This window comes from Mustela putorius, unplaced genomic scaffold, assembly GCF_011764305.1.
Source record: "Mustela putorius furo isolate JIRA1106 unplaced genomic scaffold, ASM1176430v1.1 tig00003853_pilon_pilon_pilon, whole genome shotgun sequence".
Taxonomy (NCBI): domain Eukaryota; kingdom Metazoa; phylum Chordata; class Mammalia; order Carnivora; family Mustelidae; genus Mustela; species Mustela putorius.
Genome location: NW_025422005.1, coordinates 971318 through 985589, shown reverse-complemented (window position 1 = coordinate 985589; position 14272 = coordinate 971318). Strand labels below are relative to the sequence as shown.

Here is a 14272-nt window from a genome sequence, read left to right as displayed (position 1 = left end):
GTGACTTCGGGGCCGGAGGGAGGGGGTGGGGAGGGGGATGACTGGCCGCAGGATGGAGGGCAGGCCCAGCTCGGTGGCCCAAGGGGGCTTGGGGTGGCTGCCTGCCTGGGTGCTGACCCCCGGCTTGGGCTCCCATTGGCCACACATCTCCTGCGGGCCTCAGGCGGGATCCTCGGGGGGCCAGGTTGCCTCCCTCTGGTTGGCCGAAGGGCCCCAGTAAGACTCAGGTGGTGAAATGACTTTAGGTCCATAACTCCTGGGGGTGGGGTAAGACAGAAGCTGCTCTCCTGGCCTGTGCCCCCCACCCCTGTCCCCCAAGACCTCTACCTATTATTGCCAGGGAGGTCAAATAGCCATCCACTGACCTCTGCCCCAGCCTCTGTGTCACCACACAGGGCCCAGGCCTCTGTGCCCTTCCAGAGAGGAGGGTAGAGCAGGATGGCCCCGGGTTCGGGAAGACAGGAAGGAGGGGAGGACAAGCACAGAAGTGGGGGGAGGGAGACCGGGGGAGAGGAGAAGAGGGGGTGAGGGGGAGGCGGGCGGGGGAGGGGCCGGGGGAAGGAAAGGGGAGGAGCAGGGCGCGTGAGGAGGCCAGGCCAGGGCTCAGGAGCTCCTCCCAGAGGGACGCGCCCCTGCGCTGGGGCCCCACCAGGGTTGCAGGCAGCCCAAGCACACCTCCAGGGAAGGAGATGGGAGCTTCCCAGGTTCCCGCTCTCCCACACGGACATGGGGGGACACAGCCCGGGCTCCTGGCGGCCGTGGGTCTGGTCTGGGGCCTGGAAGGCACAGGGACCTGCTGGCGTCTCAGGAAGTCGTGGCCCCCACGGGCAGGTCCGCAGGTCCGCCGGCAGCAGGCAGCCAATGGGGAGAGCCGCTCCCCTTAGAGCTGAAGCCAGGCTCTCCGGGAGAGCTCCGGCCCGGGATGGCCCGTCCTGGGCCCTTCCCAGGAAACACGTGGGTTGGAAGCTGAGCTGGCTCTGCTCTGCGGGGTGGTTGGCAGGACCCAGGGAGAGGGGAATGGGAGAGGGGGGGTTCGGGCTGCCCAGCTGCCCCCAGCTGCCCAGACTGTCCTTGGTGCTGGCAGCCAGAAGAGCATCCCGGGCCTGTGGCACGAGGGCCCGGAACTGGCAGCCTGATACCAAAGGACCTATCCAGAGGCCACAAGTCTCGGTTTGGACCGAGGGTGCGGGAGGGGCGGGGCTCCCTCGGAAGGCCCCGGGAGGGTCTTCCTGGACCGCTCGGGCTTTCCGGGCTCCCAGCTGGCTGCAGAGCTCCGGCCCGGCCTCTGTGTTTTCGTGGCTGTGTGTGCAAGCTCCCCTCTTCTTACCAGGACACCAGCCCACCTAACCCAGCGCTGCCTCATCGCAACCAGACTCCATCTGCAAAAACCTGGCTTCCTAACTGGGCCACACTCACAGGTTCCCAGCAGACACGGAATTTCCTTCAACGCTGTTTAACCCCCAATATCCCCAAAGCTTGGTCTCTGCTTGCCTTTCACTCCCTCCAGCCCGATCACCCTCAGAACTGGCTGGCTACTTCAATCTGGGTCCCTCTGCATGGGTCCCCTGAGTTTCTGGGGATGCCCTGGGTGTAGAGTGTGGGCTCCCCATCCTGGGAAGGCACACTGCACCCCCAACCTCCAGTTCCCACTCGTGGGGCAGGGAAACCCAGGAGCACCCACCACGTGGAGGGAGGCCTCATGGAGGAGCTTTGGCTGGGCCAGGAGGGCTTCTCGGTGGAGGGGACACCAGAGCAGAGCCCCAGGGCCAGCAGGATCTACCACCTGCAGGCCACAGTGAGGGAAGAAGCCTGAGCTTCAGACTTCGACCAGGACCGAGAAAGGACCAGTGTGACTGGGCAGAGGGCAGCAGCCGAGAAGGGTGTGGATGGTGGGGCAGACGGGGACCTCGCAGCCAGCTCTGAGAGGACCGCTGGGAGGGGGGCTGTCGGGAGAGAGGCGGTGGCCGGGACGGGGCGTGGAGACAGGGCCGCGATCCCTCCTGGGCCAACTCCCCAGCTGTTCCTTGGCTGTGGGGCTCTTGGGGTGGCGGCTGGAGGCTGTGCCAGCCCAGGACTTGAGCCCAGTGAGCTCCGGTGGGGCTCGGCCGCGGATGCCCACCCGCCGTGGCGAGGCGGTGCCTTGAGGAAGCTGCGCGCCTCTGGTTCCGGAACCGGTGAGTGGGCCCCACACCCCCACCCCACTGCCCCATGGGTCCTGCCACATTTCCCAGGCAACCGTTTCCATCGGCCTGTCTGCCTGGCCCTCCACACCCCTCGAATGCTGCTGCCTGGCACCCCGCAGCCGGCAGTTGCGGCCCAGTGTCGCCCGCCAGCTAGACTCGTCCAAAGGCCTGGCTCGGGGAGGAGGCAGCCCAGCGTTTGAGGCTGGCCTCACCCGGCGAGCAGGTGCAGCTGGGCCACCCTGAGGGCCACACAGCCGGGCGGTGGCAGTCCCGCCCCCCGCCGTAAGCACACACACGGCCTGCTGCCCGTCTCACCTAGAAGTTGGAAGGCCACCCTGCTCTCCAGGGCTTCCCAGGTCACGCCTGCAGCTTCAGTCCTCATCTGTCCATCCTCGCCATCTTGACCCCGTCTGCACAGTGGCCTGATGGTTGACCCAGGTCCCCCCAGTCCCAAGGACGGTGCGGAGATGCTAAATGGGGCTCAGTCCACTGCAGCTGTCTCCAGGCCAGGATCAGGCTAATGGGTCTTTCCTGGCTCAAGCCCTGCTGGGAAGCAGAGGTGACTGGCGGGCACCTGCCAGGCTCCTGGGGCTAGCACTGGCCAAAGGAGCCAACACCCCTTTCCCGCCTTGGCTCTGAGAGCACTGGGAGCCGAGACATTTGCTTCTTGGGTGCAAGGTGCTGGGCTGGGACAGGCCCCTGACCAGCTGGCCACACACGTCCAGTCCTGGGACAGGCACCTGGGCGGGGGGGCAGGGTCTAGGTCATCACCCACAGATTCCTCCCGTTCCTGTGGACAAAGCCAGGGGAGTGGAGAGTGGGCTGCACGGGGCTGCAGGGTGGGCCCCCCGGCCCCTGGATCACTTGCTGCTCTGCCCCGTGGGGCCTGGCTGAAATGGTGGTTGCAAACAGGAATTTGGGCTCAGCCGCAGTCCCAATCCGAAGTTAATCTCCAGGGAAGCCCGACTCAGCAGCTGTCCCGGCGGCAGGCCCGGCCTTTCCAGCCCGCTCAACTAAGTGGTCAGCCTCCAGCGTCTTGCCGGTGACGCGGGGACAGCCGCAGCAAGGTGGGTCTGTCCCGTCACCCGCACTCCGCTCTGCTCCAGAAGGCCCCAGGGCGGGGGCGGGGCGGTGAGCAGCAGGGTGGGGGGTGGCAGGGTGGCATGGGCGGTGGCAGGGTGGCAGGGGTGGGGGGTGGCAGGGTGGCAGGGGCCGGGCTTCCTGACGGCTTCCCCTAGCACCGTGCTCCGTGGAAGCGCCCCAGGCCCTGGGGCTGGCCCTGACAGGGGAGCTAATCCCCAGCAGCTGGATGAAACCAGAGAGAAGAAGCCCCCCAGGAGGACAGCTTGTACGCAGGGCTCTGGCGCGGCTGCCCCCAGAAGACCAGGCCCTGAGGGCCTCTGTTCGGCCAGTGAGTGCAGGCCTGGCCTGGGGGTCCCAGCTTCGCCCTTGGCTGTCAAGGGCAAACGAGGACCCCCAGGCTGGCTCAGAGCAAGGAGCACCCCCCCCCGCCCCACTGTGCCGCCGGCTGCAGCCAGGCTCCTTCAGGCCTGACTTGGGGCACCTGCGTTCAGGCCCAGGTCCTCGACTGTGGCCCATCCGAGACCCCTCCATGCCAATGCCTTGCTCTGCCCTTCTCAGTCGGGGAGTGGAGCCGTGGGAGGCCTGTAGAGAAGGGGACAGGAAGGGGCAGGAGTGGCTGGGACTCTGAAGACCCCAGTGTCCGTCTTCAGGAGCAGTAGCTGCTCGCACCACCGTCCCCACGCGCCTTCCCAGCATGGCCCGGGGGCTGAGTGCGTGCTATGAGGCCCGGCTATGCCTTCCTCCCTCTGAGCGTCCCCGTGGGCACCTGGCTGAGGCTTTGAAGCTGCGGAAGCTGCAGCCAGGCCACGGGCCCATGTCCCGGAGCTGCTGACACAAGCTGTTTGGTGGTCCTGGATCTGCCAGACACCCTCACTGAGCCCCACCCGGGAGCCCTCACATCTGGGGTGCCCTTTCCTGGGAGCAGGCCCGGCTGCAGGCCGCCTCCTTCGGGGGCTCCCGGGACCACCCCGCGTGGTGACTCTGCTCGTTTATGCACATGGGGCCTGTTTCCGGTTGGTCAGGACCAAGGTCTCCGTCCACTGGAGGCCTCCAGGATCTAGAACAATCCTTGACAGAGGGAGATATTCAGGGAGTGTTTGGTGAACGACCGCATCCCCATTGTGGAGGTCTGCACTGGCCACTGGATGCAGGGTGACCTCAGCGCCACTGAGAACAATGCTGACTCAGGGACGGGGGGGGCCCTTGGACTGGAGTGTGCAGTGAGGGGGTGCCCAAGGCCTGGGACTGGAGGAGGGCAGGACAGTGGCTTGCGGAGGGGCGAAGGTGAGGGGGTTGGATCAGTGCTGTGGGAGCCCCTGAGGAAGAGGGTGCAGATCCCCAAAGCTGCTGGGATTAGGGAGGGCCGAGGGGTCCCAGCACCGCCAGCGACATCTGCTTGTCTATGGAGGGGAGTCCCTGCCACCCAGCTCCCTGCAGAGGGCAGCCCTGGTGAGGGTGGGGGTCACCTTGGGGCCCACCGGGCATGGCTCTGCAGGAGCAGAAGCAGCCGAGAGTGCCCTGGGCGGCTGCTGCCACCAAGTGGTGGCTCGAGTGGTGGCCAGACCGAGCACCTGGGCCCCGAGTCTCAGGGAATCCCCTCCCCGCCCTGAGCCCGGAGGACCCCCGCCACCGCACCCCTGGCCCAGGACGCCGGCCGTGGCGGGCCACACGGAACTCGGTGGCTCTCTTCTCTTCTTAACTCGAGAACCAAGTTCCTCGCGTTAGAGGGAAACAACGGTCCTGAGACGGACAGGCCGGCCCCCTCGGACGGAGCGGGCAACCGAAGCCCGGAGCTGGGCGGTGCCGCGGAGGCGGCGGTGCCGCGGAGGCGGCGGAGCCGCGGGGCAGGTGGGCTCCAGCTGACGGGAGTTGCCCGGGCAGAAGGGGAAGGGGTCCCCGAGCTGACCCCACGCCCAGCTCCTCCTCCCAAGACTCTGCGGACCCCAAGCCTCCAGACCACCGCAGGAGATGGGCCCCCGCCGCCCCGCAAGTCTGTCTCAGCTGGAAGTCAGCCCCCCGGGGCCTCCCGGCCTTCCCGACCTCAGTCCCACCTCCGGTGCAGGAAGGAACGGCGGCCTCCGTCCCCTCCAAGGCGGAGGTCAGGACACCTTCCCCTCCGACAGCGTCCCAAAGGGGAGGCCGCCTCAGGGTCCGAGGAGCGCGCTGCGCTGTGGGGTGGGGGTCCAGGGCCGGTGTCCCGCGCTGACACGGGAGGGGTCGGGGCGCGCGGGGAGGGGGCGGGTCCAGGTCCACGGCGTACTTCGGACGGGAGGTTGGCGCGGAGGGCGGGGGGCGGGGTCCCCGACGAGGGGCGGGGCGGGGGGGGAACAGTCTGTGCTGGGGGCGGGGTCCCCGGCGGGGGGCGGGGCGGGGGGAAAGGCTGTGCTGGGGGCGGGGTCCCTGGTAGGGGGCGGGGTGAGGGGGGGGGTCCTGTGCCGGGGCGGTGTCCGTGCGGGGTCGGGGCGGGGTCCGTGCGGGGGGCGGGGTCCGCCGCGGGCCTCTCACTTCCGCCGGACGCGCGGCTCGGGGCGGATGGAGGTGGCGCGGAGGCCGCGGCCCGGGCTGCGTCGCCGGAGGCCGTCCTCGGGGGCCGGGTGAGGCCGGAGGCCGCGGGGAGAGAGGGGTGGGGCGGGGCGGGGCCGGGCGGGGGCGGGAGAGGAGGCCCGCGTCCCCCGGCCGCACTGGGGCCCAGGGCCGCGCACCCACGTGTTTCCCGGAACCCGACTCGGTTCCGCGCCCGCCCGCCCCCTCGGGCTTGTCCCCCCCAACCCCTCTCCCCCGCCGGGGCCCCGCTGACTGCTCCGCGCTCCCGCAGCGGCCGCGGGGGGCCCCTCCCGGGGGACGGCGGCGAGCGCGCGCGGCCGTGGACGGAGCTGCTGCGCGCCGCGAGCGCGGATCTGAGCCCCGACGGAGAGCTGCCGCCGCTGCCCGCCTTCCCCGGCCCGGTGCGTGGCGGGGGCCCGCGGGGCGTGGGAGGGGGCGGGGCCCTGGCCGGGGAGGCGCGGGTGACGCGGCCCGACGACCCGGTTCGGCAGGAGCCCGGCGGCGGCCCGGAGCGCAGCGCGGCCCCCGAGGTGTTCACCGTGGGAGGCCGCACCTTTCCCTGGACGCCCTTCCCGCCGGCCCCGAGGGGAGGCGGGGACCCAGGACGACCCTCCCGCGTGCTCCTTGGGGCCCGGGGACGCTCGGGGTGCCCGGCCCGGTCCCCGCAGCGACGCCCCGCGCCGGAGCCCCGCGGGACCCCCGGCGCCCGGGAGCAGCTGTGGGAGGCCGCGCCGACCCTGCGGAGCTGCCCCATGTGCCAGGCCGACTTCGCCCCCGGGTGAGTGCGCCCGGACCTCGGTTCCCTCCTCTGACCGCAGCCCCGTACTTGGCCTGCGGAGCCGCCGGAGCGCAGCCACTGACCCGGTTCGTCAGCCGGCGCGGGTGTACGGCTCTGCCGGTCCCCCTCTCGCTCGTCCCTGGGAGCCCCGGGGCCAGGCTGCAGTCTCCCCGGAGCCGCCTCTGCAGCAGCGGGGCAGGGAGCCCCACTCTGAGTCTCAGGGACCCTGGTGGTGGCGGCCGTCCCCAGGCTGAGGCCGTCTCCAGGGCCCCTCTGGGGCTTCAGGTCACCAAGCAGTTCCCTGTGTAAAGCGTCCCACCTGAGTTTTCATAGGGGGTGGGTTTTACAAAAATGAGGACTTTGTGTGTCCGGAGATGCTGTTTTACCTCGAGAACTCATTGTATGTCTTTATGTTTTTGTTTTTTTTTTTAAAGATGTATTTATTTTACAGAGGGAGGGAGTGCGCACAATTGGGGAGGGTCAGAGGGAGACGGACCAGACAGGCCCGCTGCTGAGCGTGGGGCGCGATCATGACCTGAGCCAAAGCCAAGAGTCCAGCTCTTAAGTGACCGAGCAGCCCAGGAGTCCCTCTTCATATCTTTTTCTAAGTGAGGGGAGTGGAGTCGGTGTTGCCGAGCTGTTAAACCCAGAGTGCCCAGCTCGTGGGCCACGTGTCACACAGCTAGGGACGCCGGTGTGGGGGTCACGAGTGCGGGTGTAGCCGCGGACGGCAGTTTTCGGTAAGTGGGCCAGCTGCAAATGTCCTGTGGCTGGGAGGTGGCGTGCAGGTCACAGGCCGCTTCCCTGGTTGTCCGGAAGCAAACACCATCCCGGACGGGGAGGGCGACCCAGCTGATGGCAAAGCAGACGCCGTCAAAGCCGTGGCTTGGAAAAGCACACAACGTGCTCACGCAGGTCTTAGTGCCACTGTTACCGGACATGGGACGTCCAGTTCTGGTTACGTGTCGGCTCCTCCAGCCTGCACTGCTGTTACCGGAGCCGGCTTTGAAAGTCTGGTGTTGGGGTGAGCCCAGTACCCCCGTGCTTTTCTCCTTATGCCCATACAGCACAGGCGGGAGCGGGCTGGTTTGGGGGAGACCGTGGCTGTCCTGGACAGGGACGGCGTGCGGGCGGAGCCCCAGCAGGCAGAGCCACAGGCCGGGCCTGGAGGACGTGGCTCAGTGGCCCACCGGAGCACCAGGATATCTGCAAAACGTTTCCAGGCCCAGCAGCTCCCTGCACTGCCCCCTGCGCGTACTCGTGTTTTGGGACGGGTGTGAATTGCGAGTCCCGCTGGCCAGTTCTGAGAATGCCGAGAACACTCTTTCAAAGCAGTGGCCTTTCTGCTTCACCGCAAGTCCACGAACCCCGGGGCCAGAGGATGGCACAGCAGGCTCTAGAGGGAAATTCGTTTTCTTGGCAGAAGCTCTCAAGGTGCCCCTTTTCTCCTCTTCTGGATGGGGCTTGTCCTGGGAATGCTGGCATTTCTGCTCGGTGCAAAAAGAGACTCCCGACGACAGAGACATCAGAGAGAACAAAGTTCCCGTTTTGAGTTTTATAAGCAGTTCGGTTAAGGCTTGGCAGAGTGCCTCATTGTTTTCCGAAGTAGGTGTTGGTGCCGTGGTTCCAGGCTGTGGCCTGTCGGGATCCACTTGTAGCACGTTCTTCCACGTGGCTGCAGGGGACTGGGTGCTGGGGCCACACCCCCCTCTGGTCCTCGCAGTGACTGGGGAGACTGAGGAGACACGGGTCCTTGCAAACAAAGGTGTGGCCCTTGGTGGGATGCTCGGGACCCTGGGGCAAGGAGACTGCCTGGGCTCCGGGCGGGTCCCACCTAGCAGGTGTGCCAGGTAACTAAGCTGTCCCACCAGCTTGTGACTTTCCCTAGAAAAATGACAGTTTTTAGTGATTCTTGGGACTTTTTTGATATATATTATCCTTTATTTAAAAAAAAACTTATTTATTTTATTTTTAAAAAACATTTTATTCATTTATTTGGCAGAGAGATCACAAGCAGGCAGAGAGGCAGGCGGAGAGAGAGGGGGAAGCAGGCTCTCCACGGAGCAGAGAGCCCGATGGGGGGCTCCATCCCAGGAGCCTGGGATCATGACTTGAGCCAAAGGCAGAGGCTTTAACCCATTGAGCCACCCAGGGGCCCCTAAAAAATTTATTTTTAAAATATTTTATTTATTTACTAGAGACACAAAGAGAGGGAACACAAGCAGGGGGAGTGGGAGAGGGAGAAGCAGGCTCCCCACTGAGCGGGGAGCCTGACTTGGGGCTTAGTCCCAGGACCCCGGGATCATGACCTGACCCGAAGGTAGATGCTTAGACTAAGCGCCCCTAAAAAAATGTGTGTGTGTTTTTTTAAAGATTTTATTTATTTATTTCACAGACAGAGATCACAAGTAGGCAGAGAGGCAGGCAGAGAGAGGAGGAAGCAGGCTCCCCGTTGAGCAGAGAGCCCGATGCGGGACTCGATCCCAGGAACCTTGAGATCATGACCTGAGCCGAAGGCAGCGGTTTAACCCACTGAGCCACCCAGGCGCCCTAAAAAAAATGTTTTTAAGTAAACTCTATACCCAAGCTGGGCCTTGAACTCATGACCCTGGGGTCCAGAGTCACATGCTCTACGAGTGAGCCAGCCGGGCGCCCCACATGGGACACGTGCAAGCCAGAGGCTGAAGGCGCGCTCAGCCCTTCTGATGGGCCATGGGGGCGACTGGTGACCTCGCGGCTTCTGGTGGCATGTGTGCTTTGGGGACACGGTGCTGTGGGACACGCCCACCGTTTGCCTCAAGGCAGTGTGTTCAGGTCACTCGGGTCGGTTTTATTCTGCGATGTGAGGCGAGGTTACACAGTGGATGCGCCGGGGTGTGAGACCCCGCGCCCTGGAGAGCTGCTTGCTGCTGTGGTCATGGCTTCTGTGGGCTCCCTGATGCCTGCAAGCCACGGGGGCGGTTGGGGAGACAGACCCCCACGGGCCACTTGACATGGGGCTGGGGCAGCCAGGAGCTGAGTCCCGTCCCGTGTGTGCGAGGAGCGCCAGGCATCGTACTGGCGCCGAGCCCCCGCGGGCCGCCGTCCGGTCCCGTCAGGAGAGGCTCTCGGGCCGGTCTCCTGTCCTGCGGCCGCGCCGGCTGTCCGCACACTGGGCTTCCGTGCGACGGTGAGGCGGGTCTGTCTCGGGGCGAGCTGTGGGGGAGGCTGCCAAGACCAAGTTCTCTCAGTAGGGGGAGGTCTGGAGGGTCCCAGAGGGCAACCCCCCCCCCCCCCCGACCGAGGGAGGCCGCCTGGAAACTGCAGACGAGATGAGCTGTTCACCCCTTAGACTCTTGTGGCAGCCTTGAGGGGGGCACGCAGCGGCCCAGCTACTTGGGAGTACGCGGACCAGCCCTGGATTCTGAAGGGGCAGCTAGTGGCCACCGGAAGGGGCACAGGCGCCCAGAGCAGCGGGGGAAGAGGCGGTGCTGTGACCCATGCTGTCTGCAGTGATGCTCCAGGGACAGGCCCTTCCACTCCGGCCAGTGAACGTGGCCAGCTGACCAGGATGGCTCTAGACGGGCAGAGGAAAGGTCATGTCTGCGAGTAGGGAGACGCCGTCTGGGCAGACCACCTGCGAGGTCACAGCACAGAGGTGTCCCAGAGGGTCCCACGGGACCCACAGCGACAGGGGGGTATCTGCTCTGCCAGCTGCAGAGACCCAGGGTGCCCACCTGGGAAGAGCCGCGGGGGCAGGACTGGTGTCTGCTCCGTAGGGTGCAGGTGGGGCCCTGGCCACCATGACACGTGCCCGGTGTGGGGCAGAGGCTGTGGGGGAGGCTCTGTGGAGGGTGTCCCCCGGCAGCCCTGCTGAGCACCCCAGCTCTGCCACTTGGGGGCACAGACAAAAGCCGCCCGTCCACGGTTCTCAGCACACCGGAGATGGTCCTGCCTGGTCCGCCCTCCTCGATGGGGTCAGATGAGACCAGGGATGGAAGGTGCTCTGTGCCACGAATCTAGACCCTGCCCACACCCCACTGGACACCGAGAGGCCTCAGTGCCCCCAGAGTTGTAGGATGGCAGCCCAGGTTCACTGAACCCCATCTCTAAGGGGGCTTGGTCTCTGCACGTCAAGAAAACACAGTCTCAGACCTGAGCTGCAGCACCCCTTCCCCCCACTTCTTGTCCCTGCCTCTCGGAATGGACCCTGGTCGTGTTCCTGGGGCCCCAGTCTTTGTGCTTTGCTTTTTTTTCCTTTTTGGGGTGCCAAGTGGGGTGGGTTTTATAGGTGAGGACATGACCCTCTTACAGAGCCCTTGGGTACCGAGAAAGGGCCACCCTCGACTGTGAGGCCTGACCAGGGAGCCACCAGGTGGGCTTTCGGGCTTCAGGACAAGCAGCTTTCTGGGAGCCGTGAGGTTGTCAAGCCTAGTGGGCTCCCAAAGGCCCCAGGAGGCCCAAGCAGACACAGGGCACCCCTCCCCCCAGCCTCAGACATGGGCACCTGGGTGAGCCTTCAGAACGTGTCCCCATCAGGGACATTTGACCTGTTCCAGATGGTGTGGCCGCCCCGGACCTCCCGCCTGCCCCGTGTCTGACTGGCTATGGAGACTCGTGGGGTTCCCTCTGGCTGACCTTCGTGTAGTGGTCACACCAGGGGAGGGCAGGAGCCCGTGGCGGGTGCCCTGGTGAGGCGGCGGTGGTCATCCGTTCCCTGTGCGTGGCTGACGGACTCCTCCCTCTCACAGTCTGGACGTTGATCACCACCTTGCTCAGTGCCTGGCGGAAAGTGCAGAAGACGTGGTGTGGTGAGCCGACGGTCCCGCCAGCCCAGCCGTGCAGAGGCCCCGGCCCTCGGCCAGAACCATGTCCTCCGCCTTGAAAGCCACGTATTAAAAGCGTGGACTCGGGGCGCCTGGGGGGCTCCGTGGGTGAAGCCTCTGCCTTCGGCTCAGGTCCTGATCTCAGGGTCCTGGGATTGAGCCCCGCATCGGGCTCTCTGCTCAGCGGGGAGCCGTCTCCCCCGCCCGCCTCTCTGCCTACTTGGGATCTCTCTTTGTCAAATAAATAAAATCTTAAAAAAAAAAAAGTGTGGACTCCTGGCGTGTGTGTGTGTGTTGGGACTGACCCATGGGCTCCTTCCGGTTTCTGGCCTCGCCAAGCAGGCGCTCTTCTGCCGTCAGAAGCAGACGGAGGTGCGTGGCGGAGGGACCCCAGCCCGGCCGGGGGAGCCCAGTCCGTCGAGCAGAACCGGCCGGACGGCGGGGTCGCACGTCCTGCCTCCGCACGCCCCACTCGCCCGTGCTTCGCCTCCCCAGGTGAACCGCTCGTTCCGCGGTGCTGGCCGCCTGGGCCCAAGACCCCTCACCGCTGGGCAGGCGGGGACTTAGGGGAGGGTCCAGGCCAGCGTGCCGGAACATTCCGCACCGGCCAGGTGGTGGTTGTGCTTCCAGGGCAAGTGGAAGATGGCCACAAGAGCGTCGAGGTCATTTTCCTTCCCGTGCTGACGGCCGCAGACTGGGGGAGCCGGGCTTGCGTGGCCTCCACAGTGGTCACAGAGCGGTGGCGGTAGGGGGCAGGTCAGCGGCCAAGCAGAGACCGTGGAGGAAACTGCGTGTGACCGAGGGCAGGGTGCCAGTCTGCAGACCGCATGCTGCGTGACCCCCGCCGCAGGGGCTTCTGGAAACAGCACAGCCGGAGACAGCAGGAGACCAGTGGTCACGGGAGGGCAGGCACACGGCACGTCTAGGCGGCGAGGCTCCGCTGCGTGGTCTGCACTACGGACACGTGTCCTCTCGTCCAGACCCGCCCTGCGACCCCAAGACTTGAACCCGGCACCCTAGGGATGAGGACGGGTCTCTGGTCTGTCCCACGTGGCCCCGAGGAGGGGAGGGTGGCAGTGGGGCAGGGAACGTGGGACATCCCTACAGACGCAATTTTGACGCGAAGCTGAAACGCTCGTCAGGTTTTTAAAAACACCTTCCAAAACTGCTCCCGAGAAACACCTTTTTTTTTTTTTTTTTAAGATTTTATTGATTTATTTGGCAGACAGAGAGACGACCAGTAGGCAGAGAGGCAGGCAGGATGCAGGCTCCCTACTGAGCCGAGAACCCGATGTGGGGCTCGATCCCAGGTCCCTGGGACCATGACCTGAGCCGAAGGCAGAGGCTTCACCCACTGAGCCACCCAGACGCCCGAAACACCTACTTTTATAAGAAATAATAGTGTGCACGTTCCCTGGTCTTCAGTAGACATAGTAGCAGACACGAACTCTGGCTGCGGAAGGAAGACCACTGGCGGCCGGTGCACCCGCCAACCGCGGGGCCACAGCCACAGCGTCTCTGTCCCCGGACCATCCCCACCACCTGAGCCACTCGCGAATGTCGGGGCTGCTGCTCCCCCCACTGGGGTGCGGCCTTCACCTCCTGATACAGCAGGCGGCTGCGAGCGTCCCCAGTCCCCACCCCATGCACATGTCTGCGTGGGAGCCGCCGTCCATCGCTGCAGACCTGGAGCCCCCTTCTACCGGCACAGACACTGGCATCGTGCCCAGTGTAGCGAAATGACCCCATCAGGAGGAAGGGGTCGCAGCTCTCCCTCCCCGTGGGACCCCACCCGTCCCAGGGCTCTGTTCCCCAGTCCCGACTGACCGCCCGGGAGCCCCTGAGACCCAGAAGTCGGCTCTCTTGATCTGCTCTGGGATCCCTCATTTCGGTCTTTGGAGACAAGTTTTCTTGGCTGTAGTGGAAGTGCTGGGTGAGACACGTCTCCGTGTTGTAGGAAGGCTACCCTGCAACGGGGGGCGGGGGGGATGTCCAGAGACCTTGGGCGGCCTGGGGTCGGGGGTTCCGCAGGCACCCACTCGGTGTCCCACCCTGAGTGTGAGAGTCAGCTCCTTGCCGGACTCGGGGGAGGACAGGGGCGGTGCCATACACGCAGCGCTTCATTTCCACCTTCCGTCCCACAGCCTCCTGCCCCAAACCAGCAGCCACATGGCGGAGACCGCCGGGAGGGTGTGCGGGGAGGTGGGGTCCTGCGGGCGGTGGAGGAGCCCTCCCACGCTGCCCACGCCTCCGGCCACACTTCATGGGGTAGAGACTTTGAGAGCCCCTGGGGCCTTCTCTCCTTCAGAACCCCTTCCGTAAGGCGTTCGCCCGAGCAGGGACACGTGTGTCCTGTGCGGGCGACTGGCCGCGGGAAGCACCACCTCAGGGATGGGCAGGACGTCCGTGGGTCTCCAGATGCACTACTAAGGCTGGGCACTCACACACAGACCTTTTTAAATTTTCTGACTCTGAGCATCGTTGTAACCGACAAAAACACTGTTTCAAAGACTCGATACAAGAGGTCACGTAGGCACCGCTTAGCGTTCGCAGAAATATTTTGTGCAGATTTCGTTTTCTATTTCCTCCCTTGTTTTGGTCTCCGGGGGCTTCGGTGAGCCGCGCTAGAATCCGGGATCCGGTTTCGCCACCTGCCCACGCACGCCCTGACGACGGAGACGCGTGTGTGTGACCTACGTGTTTATGACACAAACTTACCGGGACTTAGCAAACCTCGCAGATTTGTAAATTCTTCGCTGCGCTGCCCCCACAGGCGCTCGGGCTCCCGTCCCCAGTCCCCACCCGCTCCAGCGCCTCCCACGTGGGTGTTGCCCGCGAGGCGGGGCAGGTGCCGACACAGAAAAAAGGCACCAGGAGGC

General features: G+C 65.3%; 1 protein-coding gene across 1 annotated transcript; it reads left to right on the top strand.

The window, feature by feature from the left end:
- Nucleotides 1-1699: 1699 nt before the first annotated feature.
- FAAP20 (FA core complex associated protein 20) lies at nucleotides 1700-11601 on the top strand. Its single transcript, XM_045064924.1, has 6 exons — nucleotides 1700-1795; nucleotides 2232-2406; nucleotides 4878-5364; nucleotides 6082-6211; nucleotides 6302-6588; nucleotides 11319-11601. Exons 1-6 carry the CDS (start codon nucleotides 1700-1702, stop codon nucleotides 11380-11382), a joined length of 1239 nt encoding a protein of 412 aa, XP_044920859.1. The 3' UTR covers nucleotides 11383-11601.
- The last annotated feature ends 2671 nt before the right edge of the window (nucleotides 11602-14272 follow it).

Excerpts from the sequence above, each read along its gene's own strand:
- FAAP20 (XM_045064924.1), top strand. The coding sequence starts at position 1,700 with ATGGAGGAGCTTTGGCTGGGCCAGGAGGGCTTCTCGGTGGAGGGGACA. Across the intron at positions 6,212-6,301 it reads TGCCCGCCTTCCCCGGCCCG|GAGCCCGGCGGCGGCCCGGA; the intron begins GTGCGTGGCGGG and ends CCGGTTCGGCAG. Across the intron at positions 6,589-11,318 it reads CAGGCCGACTTCGCCCCCGG|TCTGGACGTTGATCACCACC; the intron begins GTGAGTGCGCCC and ends TCCCTCTCACAG.